The sequence below is a fragment of the Hippocampus zosterae genome, chromosome 2, assembly GCF_025434085.1.
Source record: "Hippocampus zosterae strain Florida chromosome 2, ASM2543408v3, whole genome shotgun sequence".
NCBI classification, from domain to species: Eukaryota; Metazoa; Chordata; class Actinopteri; order Syngnathiformes; family Syngnathidae; genus Hippocampus; species Hippocampus zosterae.
In genome coordinates, this window is record NC_067452.1 from 24,216,039 (window position 1) to 24,238,509 (window position 22,471).

The 22,471-nt window shown below is 44.2% G+C and overlaps 1 protein-coding gene across 1 annotated transcript; it reads right to left on the reverse strand.

Moving 5' to 3' along the window:
• On the reverse strand, window positions 1-16,936 carry col2a1a (collagen, type II, alpha 1a). Its single transcript, XM_052057170.1, has 54 exons — window positions 16,622-16,936; window positions 14,856-15,059; window positions 14,148-14,164; window positions 14,028-14,060; window positions 13,445-13,477; window positions 13,278-13,331; window positions 12,789-12,890; window positions 12,505-12,582; window positions 12,135-12,179; window positions 11,967-12,020; window positions 11,724-11,777; window positions 11,464-11,517; window positions 11,313-11,366; window positions 11,147-11,200; window positions 11,003-11,047; window positions 10,831-10,884; window positions 10,707-10,751; window positions 10,544-10,597; window positions 10,350-10,448; window positions 10,227-10,271; window positions 10,028-10,126; window positions 9,885-9,938; window positions 9,691-9,798; window positions 9,514-9,567; window positions 9,326-9,424; window positions 9,178-9,231; window positions 8,673-8,771; window positions 8,526-8,579; window positions 8,367-8,420; window positions 7,411-7,464; window positions 7,044-7,097; window positions 6,768-6,812; window positions 6,454-6,552; window positions 6,109-6,216; window positions 5,702-5,755; window positions 5,548-5,601; window positions 5,360-5,413; window positions 5,128-5,181; window positions 4,934-5,041; window positions 4,779-4,832; window positions 4,419-4,472; window positions 4,179-4,340; window positions 3,992-4,099; window positions 3,624-3,731; window positions 3,462-3,515; window positions 3,229-3,336; window positions 3,063-3,116; window positions 2,854-2,961; window positions 2,722-2,775; window positions 2,065-2,172; window positions 1,685-1,973; window positions 1,085-1,272; window positions 741-983; window positions 1-657 (listed from the first exon to the last, which is right to left on the reverse strand). Exons 1-54 carry the CDS (start codon window positions 16,713-16,715, stop codon window positions 511-513), a joined length of 4,470 nt encoding a protein of 1,489 aa, XP_051913130.1. The 5' UTR covers window positions 16,716-16,936; the 3' UTR covers window positions 1-510.
• Window positions 16,937-22,471: the final 5,535 nt, after the last annotated feature.

Sequence of the window (22,471 nt, forward strand, 5' to 3'; positions counted from 1 at the left end):
TGGATTTTCAGAATATTTTATTGGTCTACACGGATTCAAACTTCCATATTGGTGTGACAGGAGGGAACAGGGAGGGAGGTGGAGTAGGACTGGGACAGAGGTTGTGCGGCTGTTCTGTAGTGGAAAGGGGCTTGTCGTACTTACAAAGTGAACCCCTCCAGTCCTACCTCATCTTGGCCCGTTCAAGTGAGACAATAAATAAGTGACATCAAGTCATGTTTCAGTTCTCCACATTTGCTCAGTCCCTCTTCCTCCGGACTCGTACCCGTCAACAGTGGGCCATGGGAAACATGACTGGATCTCAGGAAGCGGGTTGACAGAGATGTACACTTATTGCCGATGCCCTTCAGTGCAAGCATCCAACTTGGAGAGCACTTCGTTGTGAGATCAATTTTCTTATAGAATTCCATTCTTCTTTATTGTGGAATTGTGTGTAGCGTTTCATGGTTGAGTTTATTTCGTTCCTGTTATTCTGGGGGCAGGGGGGAGGGGTCACTGTGATATTCCACTTTACAAGAAGCAGACTGGGCCTACATCCACGCCAAACTCCTGATCCGCTCCTCCGATATCCATAGGAGCAATGTCCACGATGGGCAGACGGGAGGTTTTCTGTGTTTTGTACTCAAAGACAGTTTTGCCCCACCGGCCTGTGTGTTTCTGTTGGCGGAAGAGAAAGAAACCTGTAAGTTTCTCTCTCAATTATCCTTCATGGAATATTGTTTTCTGTTCTGTGCACTTACCTTGCAGCCATCCTCCAACACGCTATATGTGAAGCGGCTGTTGCCCTCTGCGCGGACCTCCACATCATTGGAGCCCTGCAGCAGCAAAGCCTTCTTCAGGTTGCCTGTGGCCTGATCCATGTAGGCAATGCTGTTCTTGCAGTGGTACGTGAGGTTCTGGGATGCCTCATTGGAAAGAAGCCTCAAGAAGGTCAGCTGAACGCTGGCGGCGTTGGCAGCGGGGCCATCCTCAGCGTAGCTGAACTGTAACCAAACAAGTCGAGGGTGGGGGAGCGATTAACTATTTTCAAGAAATGTCTTAAATCATCATCACCTCGTAAGGTAGTTGGTTGAAGTGCACTCACGTGGAATCCTCCATTCATGGTCTCTCCAAACCAGATGTGCTTGCGATCCTTGCTCTTGCTGGTCCACCAGGACTTCTTTGGTACATTGGCAATAGTTGGGTAGACGCAGGTCTCGCCAGTCTCCATGTTGCAGAAGACCTTGATGGCATCAGCTGTGCTTCCGATGTTGGGGTCAACCCAGTAGTCACCTTGAGAGATACAAAAATGCCACTTTTACTCCAGATGCACATGTCTAAGAAGAGATTGGTCCTGATCATTTATGGACATGTGCGGTGCCCCATTCTTTTGTATGGCTCATTGGGAATCTTCCTTAATTATGAGGACCCTACCCCTTCATCCGATCTGTCCATCTTTGTTTCACGTATTCTGTGAGTTCACACTGAGGCCAAGAAAGGATCCATGTGGACTTCCAACACATTATAGCTGTGTATATTTCTAAAGTAGATACTCTGCCTCAGGGGCACTGACCGAAGCTTGAGTATTCACAAATTACAATCTGACAATGCATGAGAAATGACGGGTTTCCACTGAAATATAGCTTTTGCTAACTTTCTATATCTGTCATATATTTATTCTTTGACAACAGCCAAATATACTTACCACTCTTCCACTCGGGGTGGCACAGTTTGAGGTCCCTGCAGGAGCGAGCGGGGTTCTTCTGGGAGCCGTCGGGGCTGCGCAGGTTCTCAATCTGGTTGTTGAGCGACTTGAGTGTGGAATCAACCTCAACATCGTGCTGTCTCAGGGAACTGGAAGCCTCATCTGCCCTCATGTACCTCAGTGGATCGGGAGACTTCTCAGTCTGACCCAAACCAGCGAAGGCAGACATGTCAATGCCAGGGCCTGGGGGCCCAGGAGGACCAGGGGGTCCAGCGTTTCCAGGAGGACCCTAGTGAATACAAAACCGCAAATGCTCAAGAATAGAAAATCTGCCCAAAAGTACACAAACATGAAATGAAACTGTGTTCTGTTTAACATACAGGTGGACCGCTTTCTCCAGAGCGTCCACGAGGCCCAGGTGGTCCGATGGGGCCAATTTGCCCGTTAGATCCATCTTTGCCAGCAGGTCCAGTTGGTCCAGGTGGTCCCTAAAGAAACGACTTGTGTTAAGTCAAATGTAAAATGGGGTGGAAATGATTATGAAATATGAATGATTCCTATGCTTTGCATAGGGTTAAGTATAAAACTTTCCTTGGTTCAGTGATGAGACGCAAAAGGTTGATGAAGTATTTAAAATGTAACCTTCAGTTCCCCTCTATTCTCCTATCACTACCAGACCACTTGCCTTATTATGCATGAAGATAATTTGTGTGGTGACATTTTCCTTTATTCCTCTTATCATAGCCCCTCTGCTTATCTAATCTACAAGAGATAATACAGCCTATTCTGATCTGAGCAGGGGCGGTTCCCCCTGTCTGTCAGCTTCTTTTCCTCACACAGCGTAATTACAAAATTGCTCCGCCGCCCACCTTACCACATTGGTAGATAATTAAGGCCCTTGCACTTTGCTGTCCCCTTCTTTGCCAAGTGATTGGAGAATAGCACAGAGACTGACCTGTGACCCCCATTACTGTTAAATATCATAGCACATGATGGAAAATATGTGTCACTCATTTTTCTCCTCTTTTTGTTCAAACCTTAGCTCCGCTTGGTCCTGCCGGTCCAGAAGCCCCAGAATCTCCAGCGGGACCCTGTTTAAACAATTCAACACAGATTAGGCAACAAACAGAAGGCAAATTAAAGATGCCTATTTGTTGTGAAATCCTTACTGGAGGTCCAGGCAGACCCTGCAGGCCAGTGAATCCACGGTGACCCTTCTGTCCTCTCTCGCCAGCCTCACCACTCTCTCCCTTATCTCCACGTGGTCCTTGAGGTCCCTGGATTGCAGGAGTGACGTCTCAGAATTAATCACTTCGGGTAGCACTCAAGTAAAATAATCAACTTCTTTCTGAGGTTCATTTGAATTTTTGACACTCACAGCCATTCCTCGTGCACCAGCGAGTCCAGGAGGTCCTGCAGGTCCTTGTGCACCCTGAAGAGAGATGTTTTCTCATGTCCATATGCAACCTTCTCATTTTTTTTTATATCCGATTAGTGTCCACACACTGGTCTCTTAGAAGCCTCAGTTTTTTGGGGTTACTCACAGACTCTCCTCTGTCTCCCTGCTTGCCAAGAGGTCCAACAGGGCCAGGGGCGCCAGGAGCACCAGGAGCTCCAGGGGCACCAGCAGGACCAGCATTACCTCGCTCTCCCTACAGGAAGAAAAAGTCCAGTGACTGAATGTGAAACTTTGTTTTTTGCGTACAAGTTTTTTTCCCCAGTTATTTCATTACATTTTTTTTCTCTCAGAGGGAGAACTTGCACTATTTTCTCTCACCTTGATTCCAACTGCTCCATCTCTGCCAGGTGGTCCATCTGATCCAGGGGTACCCTGAACCACAGACAGAAATATTGAACAAACCATGACTCTGCTCAATTTTGTACTCACTCTGGTCTTTGTTTATATGGTTATTTGTCTATCTGTTTATCGAAGATTCACCTCTCTTCCAGTCTCTCCAGAAGGTCCAGTAAGTCCAGGGGGTCCTACAGGTCCTGGAGGTCCACGGTCACCACCAGAGCCAGGAGATCCTTGTTTACCAGGCTCACCCTTGACACAAAATGGATATTAATTTTGTTGAATTGTTCTTCTTAGATGCCCCATCAGTGTTCCAGAATCATGGTCTCCCTTTTAACACTTGAGAATATTCTGAAATTTAATATATAAGATGCAAATCAAAAGGAAAAAAATAAGTTTAAGGCCTCTATTATGTCATATTTGCAAAGGTTACAAAATTGCAGTTGATGTTGAATAATTTCATGTGCAACTAAAGTGTAACAGAATAGTCTAGAAATAGTCAAAGAACTTACAGAAGGTCCAGGAAGACCAGGGAAGCCTCTCTCTCCACGCTGTCCAGGCAAACCAACAATACCACGAGATCCAGCCAAACCTTGAGGCCCTGAAGGTCCGTCAGCACCCTACACAGACCGACAACAGAGGATTCCAGTGCAACTGTTCTCCGAGAAGAAACACAATCAATAAGAATGGGTGACTTACAGGGGGTCCATCTTCTCCGGGTTCTCCCTTTTCTCCTTGTGCACCAGCCGGTCCTCTAAGACCAGCATCTCCCTGTCTTCCTTGGGGTCCTGCATCACCACGAGCACCCTTTGGTCCGTCTTTGCCAGCGGGACCAGCAGGTCCAACAGCACCAGGGTTACCCTGTGATGGAGAAAAAACGTGGGTCCTTGGCAGTCAAAAACGGAACTTTTGAGATCATTTTGAAATAAATATACTTACATTAGGGCCTGGAGATCCAACTCTACCAGCAGCACCAGGGAAACCAGTGGCACCCTGTAAAAGACAGACTGTGTTCAGCATCACCAAACCTCTGTAAGTCAGCCATAATTACTTTTCAACAATTTAATCACTAAATCACTTCTCTGCGTCAACACAGATTTGTGAATGGTTGCCCACTTTTATACAAATTTATCACAATTGAAGATCACCTCTTCATATAGGGCCCTCTGAGTTTAAACTGTGGCCACCCCAGTCACTGAGTTACAACTTCACAAAGCTTGCATCGATTAAAAAAGTATTAGAAAAAAAAAGATTATTCTGCGAATCCTATCCATGTAAATTTTTATTTAAGGTACTTACAGGAGCTCCCTGAGCACCACGTGCTCCCTTAGGTCCAGAAACACCAGTTGGACCCTGACAAAGGGAATGACCAAACATAAGTTATCATACCCGATACATTTAGATTCACCTTCTGGGGAATTGGCTTTAACTTGGAGCTAATTCTAAGTACCCACCACGGGTCCAGGTGCTCCTGATGGCCCTTGAGGTCCGGAAGCACCAGCCTCTCCTTTCTGTCCACTCTCACCAAGCTCTCCCTTGACTCCAGGCTGACCATCTGCACCCTGGATGTGTCAAACAATTCCACAATGTTGGTATAATTGCTGAAGAGGACTTCAGACAAACATTCCATTAGGTCTAATGTACTTACAGGAGGTCCAGCAAAGCCAGCAGGCCCAGGAGGCCCCCCCTCACCACGGTCACCCTGTAGGAGTTTAGAAGAGACTCAATCAAGGCATGCATTATTGTAGCAGATGTGTACCAGGAAGCCATAATATAAAGCTCACTGATCGATCCGAACGTCTAAGGACGATGACGATCATATTACGTGATGATCACACGTAATATGTGATCATGTCATTATATGCCAGTTGTATACTTACAGGAGCGCCACGAACACCAGGAGCACCAGAGGGTCCTGAAGGTCCAGTTTCACCCTTGATTCAGTAGAAGAGAAACAGTCAAGCCAAACATAATTAATAACATTCAAATTGGATGATACATCATACAAAAGGGTTAATTTCAAGTGATCGTTGCTTTAGCAATCCAGAAGCGGCACTCTTAGTCTTACCTTGGCACCGTTGGGTCCAGCAGGGCCAGGAGGACCAATGGGACCAGTCAAACCCTTAAGAGGGAGGGAAGGGAGCAGAGTTATTGATGTTGATTAATGGCTGTCACCAGGGATGAAAGATGAATTAATAATCACAACATCATTGTGGACTTACTCTAGAACCATCCTTTCCGGGAGCTCCTTCAGGCCCCTTTGCTCCATTATCACCCTGTTAGACAAAGAAAAACACGTTTATAATACATTCATTCATCTTCTGAGCCGCTTGATCCTCACTAGGGTCGCGGGGGGTGCTGGAGCCTATCCCAGCCGTCTCCGGGCAGTAGGCGGGGGACACCCTGAATCGGTTGCCAGCCAATCGCATGGCACACAGAAACGAACAACCATTCGCACTCACACCTAGGGACAATTAAGAGTGTTCAACCAGCCTGCCACGCATGTTTTTGGAATGTGGGAGGAAACCGGAGCACCCGGAGAAAACCCACGCAGGCCCGGGGAGAACATGGGTACATTTCATGCTAAAATGAATATGAAAGTCTGAACAAAAAGTAATCAGCCACGCACTCTATCTCCTTTGGCTCCTGGGATGCCACCGGCACCTCTCTCTCCGGGCATTCCCTGTAGCCCAGGGGGTCCCTGGGGTCCTGCAGCTCCAGCAGGTCCAATGGCTCCCTATATGACGAGGATGTCACTTGTCAATCCAGTTGTGCAATGGCGATTGTAACAACATGTGAAAAAGACTGCTCATCTGTCTTTTGTCTTCTGAGTGAAGGACGGGCCCATTTGAATGTTTTTCAAAAGGAATTTGTCAAAAACACAAGGTGGGGAGCTTGACGACGAAGTGTAGGTGGTACATAGGATGCAATTTATGCTGTATTGGTGATGAAAATGTTTCAGTTCTTTACTGACCTTGGGTCCATCACTTCCAGGTGTTCCGGGAAGTCCACGAGGTCCCTGCAGACCCTGAGGACCAGCACCACCCCTCTCACCAGGGAAACCACGTTCACCCTGTTTGGAGACAGATACACTGAATTAACATGAGCATCATGCGATGAATGTAAAATCACAATGTAAAGGTATGTAAATGTCAGGTACCGTTGTGATTTAATGACCTTGATATTGGTATAGGACATATAATAAATCTTTATGCAGCACTACATTAACATGAAACTTTTTTTCTATATATGTTATGTTTTCCTTTAAATAACAGAGAAGGAACTTACTCTGGGTCCAACAGCACCAGGAGCTCCACCCTCTCCAGGAACACCCTGTAGAGAGAAACCGAAAAGTGCATTCCTGTCTGAGGAATAGTTTTAAAACGCAATGTTCTATACTACTACTACTACTACAACTAAAAGGAAGCACAACAAGAATAATTCTTAATTGTCCGTTCAATTTCAGGCAGATGCAATACTGTTTCACGACACCACCACACTTTGGCATAATTCCATTTCATTCAAAGAGGAAGTATGGAAAGGCTTGACTAAAAATGTATTCACCTGGTCTCCGGGTTTTCCAGCCTCTCCAGGGGAACCATTTGGTCCAGGCAGACCCTGTTTGACAAAAAAGTTGACATTTTCTAATCTATTATGTTTATGCATCTTTGTAAGTGCAAATAAACATGCATTAACTGGAGAGTGGGGACTTTTCGAAAACAGTCCTAGATTGACCCTTCCTTATCTTGTCTACCCCTGGACTTGGTTTCTCGGTTCACACAGAGGTATTGCATCTAGATCTCCAAGTGTGTTTCCCTGATAGCTCAACCTTACGTCTCTAGAATAATAATCGGTGTTCAATTCTGAGCAGGGACAGACATTTATTGTTTTGGTCGTCAATATGATGGTGGGGGTTGATCAAGAAACTAACCTGGAAGCCAGAAGGTCCAGGCTGACCTTGCTCTCCTCTCTCTCCAGCGGGTCCCTGAGATTGGAGTTAAAAATGACAAAACAAAACAAAAGCAAACAAACAATCAAGTTAGTGTTGGAAACATTGAAATCCAATCTTACAAATGAAGTAAACTCCCTCCACGGCAGGTTCCAGGTTCACAGTGTATTTTCCTAATTGTTTGTTGTTGTTGTTGTTGTCGCTGTTGAACAATCACAACTGGTGCTGTGTCACCAGTATGTGAATGAGCTAACAGTGTGAAGCACTTGAATATCTGAGGTAGGCAGCTATACAAGTGACAGCCCATTTACCATAACTGATTTGTTGTGGGACTTGTTAATTTTGGTGTACAGTAATGGCAGAAGCCCTCTTGTTTTACACTGTGTAAATTTGAAAGACAAAGACGGAAAGGAAGAAATAGGCTGATCGTATTTCAAAATTGGCCTAGTTTATTCACAAAAGTATTCAGCGTAAACTCCTCTTTAATCCTGCTTTTTTTTCCACATACAGAAAGTGGCAGCTTCTGACTAATTTAACAATGTACGTCTTTGGACATTATTATTGATGTATATTGTGAGATGACAAGTTCAGTGTCCGGATTGTTAAAACATAGATCAGAGATAGATAGATAGATAGATAGATAGATAGATAGATATACTCTCTCTCTTTCTCTCGATATATTTGTGTATGTATTTATCTTATATACTTTTAAATATGTTTGTTTTCTTTTGAAAGTGTGTTTGAAGACCTTAAAACAAGTACTGTTAATGCAATAATAACATGCCTGGAGAGTCCTTAAATAGGGCATTTCTGTATAGCAGATTACTTATTACGGGGGTAGTCTGGAAGGTAACGCCCATGCCGGAAACGGATTTGTTGTCATAGTCTTGATGATATGCAATGTAGTCCCGTAAATTAGTACAAAATGGGCCACTTACTGCAGGGCCAGGTGGTCCAGCAGATCCAGTCTCACCATCTTTTCCAGGCAGGCCCTGTTCAGAGAGAAAGATTTCAGTTAGAATTTTGGCAATAGAAGATAATACATCCACCAATGGCTGTTAAGTGGAGGTAGTTTACATTGAGAAAAAATCACTTACTCTCAGACCAGTGCGACCTAAAAGACCTTTCTCTCCAGGCTTTCCAGGCTCACCCTGTTGAACACAAATCAGTCGGCTATCAAAACTTTCTTCATGATGAAAAATTAAAGTAACTGAGATATTCAAATTTCTTTCTGACAAACTTACATTGCCTCCTTTTGGTCCAGGGAATCCCATCACTCCTGGCTGTCCACGGGCTCCCTGAGGACCAGGAGGGCCGGGGCGACCGTCCTCACCTGGAGCACCCTATCATCCATCAATTAGACAAATTAACACTGAGAAACAGATTTTGCTGAAGATGTAAATAAGGAACTTGAACCATACTGACATGTATGACCTGTATTCATTCCCAACATGTGTTGAATATTCATTATCATACGCATAATTGCATGAGTCTTTTGTAACTTCTTGATTGTCTGTCTAAATTCTCAGTCACGGTAAATTGAATCTAGTCAACTGGAATTTTCTTGTTGGTTGAATTTGTTGTGTGTCTTGTTTTCCAAAAGCTTTCAAATATGACTGAGGCTACTCTGCTGTTATGGTAACGATATTTCACAATGTTTTGCAAAACAAATGTTCTGGCTAGAACACTGTTTTTCATTTTTTAATCCCTCAGGGGGAAATTCAACTTTATATCTTCAATGGTACTCACAGAAGGTCCAACTTTGCCTTGAGGACCAGTATCTCCAGGACGGCCAGTTAGACCCTGCAAAAGGTGTGCATTTATTCAGACCATTTCAGATTCAAAAAACTAGTTGTTTCTGCCTTACTGATTTTGACTGCTGTAAGGCAGCACTCACCCTTGCTCCAGGAAGACCAGACTCTCCTGTGCGTCCAGGATCCCCTGTAGCACCTTTAGGCCCAGCGGCACCAGGAACACCACGGTCACCTGGGGCACCCTGAAGAACGCCAAGAGACAAAAGTCACTTCCAGTTGATTCCAGTTCTCATCCTTCCAGTTAGCCAGTGCATTCAAACAAAGGACACACCTTAGCGCCAGCAAGACCATCTTGACCTGGGAAACCACGGTTGCCAGGAGCTCCCTGTAAGGATTAGCACCAAAAAATAAAAAAACCTCATCAGAATCACGACAACATCACTACATTTGATTTATTATGTTGCATTTTTTTCTTCCAGCCATGTCATTAAATAGGGTGAATCCCTACTCGCTCTCCAGGAGGTCCAAGTGGTCCAGCAGCTCCAGGTTCTCCTCTTGCACCTCGCTTTCCTTCCTCACCAGATGGCCCAGGTGGACCTAGGGGACCGGCGGGGCCCTGGAAACATCAGGGTGTATCACTGTATGATTTCATGCTAAATGACGTTTCAATATTTTGTTAAATATAAATCCAAAATCACTTACAAGCTCTCCCTTAGGTCCAGCTTCACCTTTGAATCCAGGAAGACCAGGGTCACCCTAAACCAGACATGAAAAGGAAGAAGATGAGTATTTTTCAACAACTTTCAAAGCTTTACAGATCACTCTTTAAGTCTCAAGTGACTCACAGACTGTCCTTTGGGTCCCAGGGGGCCTGTTGCGCCCTGTGGTCCAGGGGGTCCGCGGGGGCCAGGGAAGCCAGGGGCACCAGCAATGCCAGGGCCACCCTTGAAAGTACCAAAAAAACCCCCCAACAACCCCATAAGTCAAAATTGATACAATCACACATGCTACACAATGTTATCAAAATGACGAGAGTGGATTTACAGCAGATCCTTTGGCTCCAGGAATACCATCAGTCCCGGGGTTTCCCTGTTTCAGGACGACATGTCACAATCAGATCTTGAGGACGGTTGGCGGTAATTACCGGTGTAGGTGAAAATGACGAACCGATGCTCCGGCCGGTCCAGGAGATCCTGGTGTACCAGCCTCTCCACGGGGACCCTGTTGGCCTTCTGCTCCACGGGCTCCAGTAGGACCAGCTTCACCCTGGCAGGACACGATAATAACATTTGCACTTCCACAACAAGGCCAAGCTGTGTGTTTTTTGAAAAACATGAAGTACACTGGGGGTCTGTCCACACCTTGGCTCCTGGGGATCCTGGGAAACCGGGAGCTCCAGCAGGACCAACAGGCCCCTGGAGACAGAAGGGCAACCTTCAGGTTAGTGCTGTGTAATCAGTATTAGAAGTACTTGAAATGAGAAGTGAATAAAATCTATTGAAATAATATCAACATGTTACTTACAGGTGGACCAGCAGGACCAGGCAAGCCATCATTTCCACGGGCACCCTACGGAGTTGGCACAGGAAAGTCAAGGAGCAGAAAACACAAGAAGCTTGAACGGAGTAAAGCAGAGATTAAAACTCACTGCAGCTCCGGCAGCACCGGTCCGTCCCCTCTCACCAGGCAGACCACGTGGGCCCTGAAATGACAGAAAATCGAGTTGAGATGCACAGTATTTCCAGACACAAACTTTAAAAGAAAGCAAAAGATCATGAGTGAGAATCAGGTGCATCATTGTAAAAATAAAAAGCACTCACCATTGGTCCAGGGGCACCATTCTCTCCAGAAGCGCCAGACTCTCCCTGTTTAAATAAAGACAAGATGGCATAAGATTAAAAAAAAAACAAAAAAAGAGAACACGGGAACTAAAAGAGGAATTTTTTGGCATGCACTGTTGTCACCTTTGCTCCTGCAGCACCGTTCTCTCCTTTAGCTCCATCCAGACCGGGGTGACCCTACAGAGGACAGTGACAAGACCGCTCAGACTTCAGTGAGCAGTGGCACATTGCGTCATTGTGCCCTTTTTAGTGAAGACATTTCAAATATCAAGCATTGATGGGAACTTACTCTGTGTCCTTTGATTCCAGGAAGGCCAGGAGTTCCAGGGAATCCACGAGCTCCCTGAAGTGAACACACACAAAGAGAAGAAATGGAAATCGGATCTCTCTCTCCAGTTTCCTCACCTGTCTTCACCAAGTAATTTAAAAGAGTCTCCAACCTGAGGTCCAGCAGGTCCGCGCTCACCAGCTTTGCCAGGTTTGCCAGCCTCACCCTGCAGTAAAACAAATAATTGAAGGCTTACCATTGAATCGCAGCAACGGCTAACTGATGTGAAATGGTCATTGACTTTGCGGTTGAATGATAAAAATGGGCAATAGAATAGGAATCTTTGATAAAATGTATGATTTTTTTCTGTGTCATGCTGTGTCATTGAAATGACTCTTGTCTCAAAGATCTTTGAAGTGAACATATCCTTACATCACTTCCTGGTTTTCCAGAAGGTCCAGGTGGTCCACGGGGTCCCATTGCTCCCTATTTTGAAGCAAATGGCCAGTAAGAGTAATCCGTAAATCCATCTTTGGAATGCATTCATGCGAATGATGCAAAATGCAAGCACTGCTCTCGTATTGTTCTTCGGCCAAATTATTGAAATTGAAAATCAAGTGAGTCAAAGCTTTAAACATGAAATGCTGAAAATTAAGAGAATATGTTTGTACTTACAGCTGGACCGGACTCTCCAGCCTCTCCAGGGGCACCCTGGAAACCTTGTGGCCCCTACATGAACAATAACACCAATGTACTGTGTTATACTTCTTTGCGAGTAAAAATATTGTACTGATTTTTTTTTCTTTGATGCTTTGCATTTAGAGCAATCGTAAATGCACTTACAGGGGCTCCACTTGGTCCAGGAGGACCACGAGGACCCATTGGACCCTGCAAGAGAAACATACAGCGGTAAATTTATTGTTCAAAACATTACCTACATCAGTATCAATGAATTTCCCCTGCACCATGTTTTGAGAACGTCATCTACAGTTTACATTTAAATGAAATGTGGCTCGTTAATTGGACCTTTAGTTAATTTATGAACGAAATATGCAATGATACGTTAATAGGAAAAATAGACACAATGACATGAATCTGTGAATGAGTAGACTTTGACCACAAGAGGGCAGCATCGTAAACATTTCAGCATGTCAAGTTGAGGTTCCAACTGATTACTCCCTGTATGCCACATTACAGGATACACAACACGTACCATTGGTCCTTGCATCACTCCCATCTGAGCACCTCCGGCCTTCTCATCAAAGCCTGTAGCCATCTGTGCAGCAAAGTTCTGAACCCCCCCAAAACAAAACACCTTTATTTCACACCAAAACTACACTGATCATGACTTTATTCCCAGAAACATTTGCCTGCTCCAAGCGAACCAAAAGCACCTTTTGAAAAGACACAGTTCCTTGCCTTTTGCGCAGAAACGTGTCATTGGATTGGTATTTAAAAAAAAATGGAGTCAAAATATGGGATACACGGATGACTCACCCCTCCAAGTCCAGGGGCTCCAGGTGGACCAGGTGGGCCAGCTGGTCCGGGGTTTCCAGGAGTCCCAGGCTCACCATCCCTTCCACGAGGTCCAGCATTTCCCTTAGAAAAAAAGGGCAACAGTGGCCTTCAATCACAGGTTACTGGAAGAATTGAGTTGAATTTTAAATCATGGATTTAGGAAAAGATAAAAGTATATATTGTCACCTTCCTAAAATGATGGGCAAAGTTATTTTTCAAAAAACATGAAAAACGGAACCCAACACAACAGTATATTTGGTAATAATTTAATTTCAGGGATTGAATTGCGTGATCTCTTCAATGAATGTATTTGATTTTAGCATGTGTGGCCAGCATCCTGAGGAGGTGCTGAAGGCAACAAAAAATGTTTTGTCAAAATATGACTGAGGCCATTGTTGAAGGCCAGAGGTTGAAGGTATGATAGTGGAACACCACCTATCTGTAGTGGATCAGTGTGTTGTCTCCTACCTTGTCACCCTTTGCACCAGCTGGTCCACGTATTCCCTGGTCACCTGGGGGGCCCTGCCAGAGCAAAAATGTTCAACTCAGCATTCCAAGCATGGCTAACATTGCTCAGGCCACCAAGAAACAACTTTTATCGGCCTTCGCAGCATCCAAAAGATGGTGATATTTACCATGGGGCCTGATGGTCCTCTTGGTCCTACAACCTGCAGGAGGAAAAACAGAATAGATTTGTCATTAATGGTAAAGCAGTCCTTTTTTTTAACAACAACAGGAAGGTTTGATTGGCCAGGCCAGGTTTGGCTGACAACATCACCTCTGCTTGACCTCTGCTTGAACTGACTGTTCACCTGACGCATATGTGTGTGTGTGGGTGGGTGTGTGTATGTGTTTGTGTGTGCGCGTGCACCCTGGCTAGGAAGTTGCTGAGAGGATATAAGAGGATTAGAAGGGGTTCACTGTGTCCCAGGAATGTCGGATTTTGCTCATTTATAGAAAGTCGAACAAGGCACCCGTGTTGATAACACTTAATGATCATAAGCTTCTTTGGGGGAGATCATTTAACACTCCACAAATAAAGACAATGAGACAAAAAAAAATGATAGAACCAAAAGGCACAATGGGGCATAAATCGGGGTCATTTCTAAATTTTGAAGGGGTTCAGGATCCTTTGTTCATCCAAATAAGAGCAACAGTTGGTCTTTCATGTGTTATTATCCAGTCAACAGTGTTTTATAGAGTGCCGGATTTACTTACATCTGCAATATCGCCTGGTTCACCTTTCTGACCCTGGTTGATAGAAGAGAATGTTAGTAGAAAGCTTCATATTAAAACAGAATGTGTTGTCATGGTAAAATAATTTTCGTATCGCCTCACCCTTGCGCCGACCGTCTCTGTCGTCGATGAATGGGTGAGGGGAAAGAAAGAATAGCACATTTAAAAGCATTTCAAGACATTTTATGGACTTTTCATTTGAATGTTGACTTTTAGGAGAGGAGAAATGATATAACATATGTCAATGCTAAAACCCACGGGCCAAAAAAACCCTCTTGGTTAGTGAAATAAGGAGGGAGCTAAAGCAGAAGTAAGCATGCCATTATGATGAAGTGTCATTTAAGACAAAAGTAGCTCGAAAAAATCCACAATCTAGACGCAAAGAATTACTCCAAGCGAGCAATTTATGTTGAAGTTTTTTTTCCCTTTTAGATGAAAGATGCCAATTGATGGCGTGACTTCATCTTAAACTGTTCCCTAAAACCAAGGCATTCTCGGCCTTCAGCCTGGGTCAGGTTCTATTCGAACCACGGCAGAATTCCTCATGGTTTTGTTTTGCTTTTATATAAATATAGACGGACCACTTTGGCATCACACTTCAGGATCCATGCACTGTGAAAGATGTCTGTTCTGATCAAAATCAAGCTAGCTGTTTAAGCGCAGCTAAAACTAGTGGTTCAAAGACAAAGTGAGCGGTGATCATGCAGCCATTTGGGATCATGCAGCATTGCCCATTTGGTCGGGCTAGCCTTGGTGAGAAAAGCGAACAGAGTAATTTATTTATGGCTACGTGAATAAATAAATTACAACCAATGTGGGCACTGGAATCGGCGGGGCACATGGGGCAGCATTCTCCAGATGGGATGATAGGGTTGGCACACTCCATCTCCTCGCAGATTATCTCATCACACAGAACCGTTCCACTGTCACACACACAGATTCGACACGGCTCTGGCTTCCACACATCCTTATCATTATACAGCTGGCCGTCCTGGATGCAGCCACCTGCCTTCTCTGTTGTGACCAGTGGGGGGTGGGGGGGGGGGGGTGGGGGGGAGGCAAATAGAGGGAGGGGATGGGGGGCGGGGTAGGGAGTGGGGGTCAATGAGATAATTCCAAAGAAAGTTAGCAAAAGTTTAGGAAATGTTGATGTGATGTTTAGAAATTGAGAAAAGGAGGATGTGCGAAGGTTGAAGCGGCAGCGTCAGGCTCAGATGGAGGGTTTGTGGTTTGTCAGTCACAGAAGTGGACAATGGAGAGAGGGAAAAATAGTCTCTGTAACAATTGCAAACTTTGCAAATAACACGTATTTAAAAACTGTAAAACAGCCAAAACAGATTCAGTCGTGTGACTGAATGATTTGGATGAATGGGCGATGATTACTTCACTGAGGCTTTTGAACAGGTGCTGCTGTGACCCACAAACATACACGTTTTGAAATCTACCTGATTTACAAAAGCTCATAGCTTTTCTATAAGTAGTTGCATCCAAGCTGATGCATTCCCATTTTTCACTTGACTGACTGTACAACACTTCATGTGTTGGGCCTCTGCTGCTCCCATGAATGAATCTCTCTTTCAGGAGCACTGTGCCCAATTGGCAAGCCGCTGCCTTAGGTAAACAGAAAAATTCTCCATCTGGACCACATAGTGGCGTCAAGCAACATAACAAACACACCAGTAGCTTAAGAAAGCTCAATTTGTTTGTCTGGCTCACTGCTAACTGCTGCTGTTTGTTTTTTTCCAGCAGTATTGAAGGTGTCGATACTCGACATGAAACTTGCCATCTACTTCATAGCTAAAAGTCAGAAGGCAGAAAAATGCATCTTGCTCTGAATTGGGTCCTTTGTCTGGCGACCTCCCGCTGTGTAGCAACTCAGTTAATAAGTGCCATTGACTTCCTGCTACCCTTTGAGCCTGCCAGACTGAGGTCAAACACCACCTGACCCTTTCACTTCACATTATGACAACAATGATTTTGCGCCAGCCAAACCTTGGGTGTGATGACCTGACTCTGCAATTACATTCAGACCTCATCCATCCTTGCTGTGACTTTTCAATCCAACGGACAGGTGTTCCCTTCTGAGGGAAAAAAAAGGCATCCCGACCCAGACTGGGAAATAACCCAAAGCCATTGCCAACAATGCAGAAAATCAAAACCAACCTAGAGTCAGGATCCACAAGAGCTCCTGCTTCAATTCTTCTTGGGTCATCGTTATGCAACCTTGCAAGTGACTTAATTGATCGTCAAGTTGGTATACATTTTAATAGCTTTTGTACATTAAATGGATATGGTGGTTCTCTGATTTGGGGTTTGAGCTTTTGGGAAAAAAACTCTTCTCTGTACAGTCAGTGCCAGGAGAGTTCAAATGAGCACTTGTTTACTTGGTCCACCAAGTCTACAGAAAAAAAGCTGGAATACTCAGACTAGCATCTTCCTCCTTGGCCAAAAAAATACAACAAAAATAAACACTGCAGACTTTATTAGTTGTTGTCCAGAAGAGATGTTGGTCATCACATATATTTTTTACCTACAAAAACTGAAGTTCAAGGAAGAGAGAAAATCTGTCTACTTACGGTCCACTTCTTCCTGGCATCTGACCACAGCCAGCAAAACAAGTTGGGATGCTACAAGTAGCAGAACAGTCCTTGAATCCACAAAGCTGAACATGTCTAAATGTTAGACATGCAATAGCTCGGGTGAGAAGTGATGGGATGGAGGAGACCTTCAGTCAGTTCTGTGTTAAATGTGTGTTCCCAGAGACCGAAGGTACCATGCAGTTAAACCCTCCAAAGACTAAGTGGAATCCAACGCGGGGCCCCAGCTGGCACTCTGCACCCACCGCGTCAGGGCAAGCACCGCGGTTTTATGTCCACTGTGTCTTGTATGGATCTTCGTATATTCCAAAATGCCAGTCCTTCCCCCTGACCCCCTGTCAAGCTGAAACCTGAACCTCACATCCCTCCCTCAATTCAGCACCATGTACTCTCCCAGGGATTTTTTTCCCCCTTTTTTTTTTAAACTCAAGCCCTCCTTCATCCATTGACCCATTTGGGCTGTCCAAGAGATGCACCTTCACTTTCTTCAGGAAAGTGGAGCTTGGTTGGACAACAGAGTGGAGGCTGTTCGTGATATCAACTCAAAGGGCAACAGGCTTCACGTTTCAAGAAGAGCGATTATCTGTCAGGGTTATTCATATTTTACATTGTAGTTTGGCAAAGCAAGGCCCCTGATTTGATTTTTTGGAACTACAATAACAACAGACATTATTTGTATTTCTATACTGCTTCGCTATGTGGACAGCGACCGCTTTTTGTTTTTTTTTTCTTTCCATAATAGCGACTTCTTGAAATCCATTTATTTGGAACGGGCTGGCGTTCGAGCTGAAACGAAACCAAAATATCTTTGCAAACTTGTTAGTACTGATTAAATATTGCGTCAAATATGCCTGAAACTGCAGAGGAACATTTGCTGTGGAAAGAAAATTCTGAAGGAATCAGGAGCTTCTGGCTCAATACCTCTTATAGGAATCAAGCAATGCCAAGCAGTGGGTCAGCAGGGTTGTTTGTTCCGTTCCAGTCTGTGGATTATGGATTAAACTGTGGGCATTCAATAATTTTTATGTCTTCAACTGGTCAATGGGCCGTGCAATGTGTTGTGTTCACAGTACAGTCCAACTTTCTGGGATGTTGCTGTTGTTTGTACAGAGGCAATTAACAGGAGGTCGTGATGACCAGTAAGACATTCTGCGAGAAATTCAATTACGAGAAAGATGCTCACAATATTTAGTGTACGTTTAGGTTCATTCATTCATTGGTTCAACTGCGTGCACTTGCGTGGATTTGGATTATCACCATATTATGTATCCTGTTAAAACAGCACCTTTATGCCACCGGCGGCTTTTGTGGTGATGAAATGTCCTCGTGATCGCTATCGAGAAGCGCTCTGTGAGGTTGGGCCAGGTGAGGAAGCTTGAAAGCAGGTCTTTGTCAGGCAGAGGCAATGTAATTCCAGGGTTGTGACCTTCTGGCGAGCCGCCGTCATTCCACATGGAGCAAGGAAAGATTTGGACCGGCCATCTTCACTCCGCTCAATCACCTTTACAGCATAGCCGCATAGCCTGTTTTTCAGGTTTCAAATTGACAACATCAAACAAACGTGTTTGAGCGATGTGGTTTAATTGTTGTGTGCGTTTTGTTGTGTTATTTTTTTCTTATTTTGACTTCAAAATGGCGCTGTGAGAGTGGCTGCCTTTCCAGCAGATCCTATATTTTGTTGTTCTACTTCTTCCTTTCATAACTTTGCTGTTGTGAATTGGGAAATTCTCCATTGCGAGACTAATAAATGTTTTCTTATCTTTTCTTATCTTAATTTATTCACATTACGATCACAAGCAATGATAATGAGGTGTGTGCCGGAAACATTTCATGAATTGAACCCGTTACTAAATCAGTAATCATGGCCCTTTCACTAACTGAAGGAGCAGACGTTGAAACTGGCAGATCATGAGCTGTGTCATGTTTAAAAAAATAAATAAATAAAAATCTGTTTGAATTTCAGCGCACATATTTAAAGACTAAGCAGTAAACTCTTACCACAGAGTTAATATTGCCAAAAATGTAGAAAAAGAGGATCTATTTATTGTGCAGCCCACAACAGCCACAATGCTCAATACTGATCTTACACAACCAAAAGAGTAAGCATTATATTTATGCACCATGGACATTTTCTTTTAATCGACTTTCTCCACATCCCTTTTCTGTGCTATTCGGACTGTAAACTGCCGTCTGCCATCCCCCAGCATGCACAATAGGCCTCTGTGTGCACGGCGGCCCGCGGAATGCTGCGAGATGGCAAGGCGGTGGGATAGCTGCATGGTGAGGATGGGGGGTGGGTGGGTGAGGAAGGCTGTGGAAGCGCGGTGGATGAAGAAGGGAGGGGGGGGCAAGTTTGGAGGTAGGGGAAGAGAGGGCGGCGGTGGCTGGAGGGTGGATGGTGATGTGGTGCAGGGAGGGGGGCTGCTGATCTTTCATGACTGTACTGCTGCACACAGGCTCCAGGGGTCTACAGGGTGTCTAGGTTTCATTCAGCATCGTGGCCACAGAGGAATGAAGTGCTGTGGATGGGTGCTACTGGCTCATGTAGGCACACGGTCGTGGGGCTCTATCATGTCAATCTGAGCTTTTTTGGGCTGTACAAGTGAACGGACAGATACTTTTTCACAAATTTCATTTTTCATACAAACACTGATGCCCAAGGTAGTTGTGGAAGTGTGAAAGGACTTTTTTTTACTTCGTGATATGTCTTGTCAATGTTTTCCCTTTAGTACAAAAAGGTTCACTAATAATATACTTGAAGAAACTACTTTTCGCTAACGGTTATGTTTCCTGTCCATGGACTACGATATGTAAATTAGTTGTATACTAGCTTCAGTACATTTCGGGAGCCATTGTACCATTGTTCATCAATGTGCATTGTCCCTTTCAAATAAACAACAACATGAAACATGAAAAAAAAAGTTATGTCGAAGCTAGCCCGTATAGCATCATGTTTCGGGCTTTGGCCTCCTGGTAAGGCTTTTTTCCCCCACTGCCCATGGTTTGCCTTGGTGAATTGGTGGGCAGATCATTCAACATGGTGCACCTGTCGGTAATCTTCCTTGGTTGGTATTTAGGTGCTGCTCCAATAGAAGGAAGGTGCTTGAGTATTGTTATGCTTGCTGTCTGTCCACTTTGTTCCTGGGGGTTGTTTCTTTCCAGGGTTCATTAAGCTTTGTTTTCTTATTAAGAAAAGAAAAAAAAAACGGTCACTTTGTGGTTCTGTTTTCTTTAACCCGCGACCCTGGTGAGGATAAGTGGATTGGAAAATGGATGGATTGATGTTTTCTTCAATGTAGGCGTTCCAGGAGTACTGAAGTTACTGTCAAAGTACTGTCAAATACTTTTGTGGTTTTATGTTCTCTGTTTCTATCGTGGTTAGTTGGCCTGGGCCACTTGTTACAGATGGGTTTCCTGTGATGTCACGTCCATGCCCAGGGGCGTAGACAGACATTTTTCAGTGATGTGGCTGTGCATGCGCGCTTGTGTCATTGTTTATCATACAATCCACAGTCAGTGTTTCATGAAATAAAATTCAAGCCTAACCAGAACAAAGCCCATCCACCCTCCTAATCAAGCAGAAACAAGGCAACATTTTGTGGAACTTAGTTTTAATGCCCTTTTCTTTACCCTTACCTTTCTTTTGTGCATCGTCTCATGGTCTAATTCTGCTCAATGTATTGATGTGGTAGTCAACCCCCAATCAAAGTGAAAAAAAATTTGCATATATCGATCAATGGCAAATTTGTTCAAATTATATCTAAAAATCCCAATGACACAAAAATCTCTTCACTCTTCACAATTCTAAGCATTGCTTTTTACTGATGTTTGCAAGATTGGTTTGTGTATGCATTTTATTTCATGAAACCATGGCAGTGAATGGCGTGCTAAACAATGACTTTTCAGCCATTTTTTGTCTTGTTATGGTAGGAAAGTAATCAAATGTTCTTTAAGATAGAGTCGTTTAGAGTTTACATCGGCATCAATTGTATATTTATTCTTTATATAGGCAATATAAACCCCCCCCAAAAAACCTGCCACGGAAAATTGACGGAAACAATCACAGATATCATCTGCTCGCCTCTTGACCGGTACTCGTAAGAGGCAGCACATAACTCCCACTCTGGCATCCCTTCACCGGCTCCCCATACATTTTAGAGTTATTTTCAAGATCCTCTTATTTGTTTTCAAATCTCTAAATGACCTTGCGCCACCTTACCTCTCTGAGCTCATCCGCCCCTACACACCTGCCCGGCGCCTCAGGTCTGCGGACCAGACATTATTAGAAGTACCCAGAACTAAACTGAGGCTCAGAGGGGATCGAGCCTTTTCTGTTGCTGGTCCCTCTCTCTGGAATGACCTCTCACTGAACATTCGGCAAGCCTCCTCGCTGCCCATCTTCAAAGCCCTCCTCAAAACTCACTTGTATTCTTTGGCATTCCACTCAGCATGACTTAGATTTGTTCTTGGTTTTGCTGTTCGGTGCTTTCTACTGTCTTTGTTACCGATTTGTCTTACTGTTTATTGTGCATGTTAAATTACTCCATGTACATCACTTTGTATGCAGCGATGGCTGTTTTTGCAAGTGCTCTATAAATACAGTTGAGTTGAGTTGAGTTCTCCACTAGTTGTGGGGGTGGCCAGGGTGGGCCTTGGCCACCATGTAGCTCCATCCCTGGTTCTACCCATTGTTGCGTTCCAGTGCAGTGAGTGTTTGAAGAAGACATTTTTGAGAGTAAACGTCAATAAATGGTCAATTACTGTGCGGTGTGGCGGGACCGCGTCTCATTTCACCATTTACTGGCACCAATTTGGAGTCATGACGAGTAGACATTTGATAAGAACATTTGCTAGGTAGGGTAGGTACAGCATATTAGCTAAACAGTAAACTGTAATATGCTAGCCGTTTGATAATGACTAAATATCGTACAAGGTGTCCAAATGCCGTTTGTAGTGTGACGGTGATTGTTCTCCAATACATGCTGTATTGAGCTAACAAACTAATCCAACAGCTACTTGAGCCAAATGCCCAACATGGCTGCAGCCACGAAAGCAACTCTTCATCCAGTCCTCATTTCACTGAGCCTGAATCAAAGCCTCAGGCCCGGTATGCTCCTTTTCCTGTGTGAGGTGTAGGGGGAAGAGGTTAAGTTTGTGCAGTCCTGGCGAGTGTAGCGAGGGGGGCTTTCTCACACTAGATGCAGGATGAAGGGACAAAGGTAGTATTCATTGGCCCAGGAATGGAAAACATTTTCACCTGAAAAACCGTCCGAAACGGTACGCAGAGGCTACTGGGGGCTACTCACCACAAGTCCAAAAGCCTAATTAGGTCCTATTCCAGATTAGGTTAAGGGAAATTGAATCTCTCGTCATGACATCAATTACCTCATGTAATACTCATCGCAGTGAGCACTGTGAACATATTTTACAAGTTAGACAATGATGATCATAACAATAAGGATTATCCTTGAGATTTGCGGTACATTGGAGGGAAATTGAATTCCCTCCAGTTCAAAATTTCAGGTTCTTCTTTACCTTTTTTTTCCATTCATAATTTTTTTTACTATTTTATTTGCAACACGACCATGAAAATGCCTTTGAATGTCTAGCATACATTGTTTGACAAATGGGTTGTAGCTGAGTATTTTGTCAAAAAGAGCATCCGGCATCGTGATGTACTTTAACACAGACTCTCTTTGCTTCACCGAGCTCTCTGAAGAGCAATGAGGATTCACCAAATTGAATTTGCTTTAGAAGTATTTGATTTGTGGCTTGTTTTTGGCTCACGGGGGCTTCTTGGAGAAGTCAGATATTAACCAAGCACAACAT

Coding starts and splice junctions, on each gene's coding strand:
- col2a1a (XM_052057170.1), bottom strand. CDS start 16,715: ATGTTCAGCTTTGTGGATTCAAGGACTGTTCTGCTACTTGTAGCATCC. Junction 10,449..10,543: donor CAGGATCCCCAGGAGCCAAG/GTGTGGACAGAC, acceptor GTGTCCTGCCAG/GGTGAAGCTGGTCCTACTGG. Junction 6,553..6,767: donor CTGGTGCTGTTGGACCCAGA/GTAAGTTCCTTC, acceptor GTCTCCAAACAG/GGTGAACGTGGTTTCCCTGG.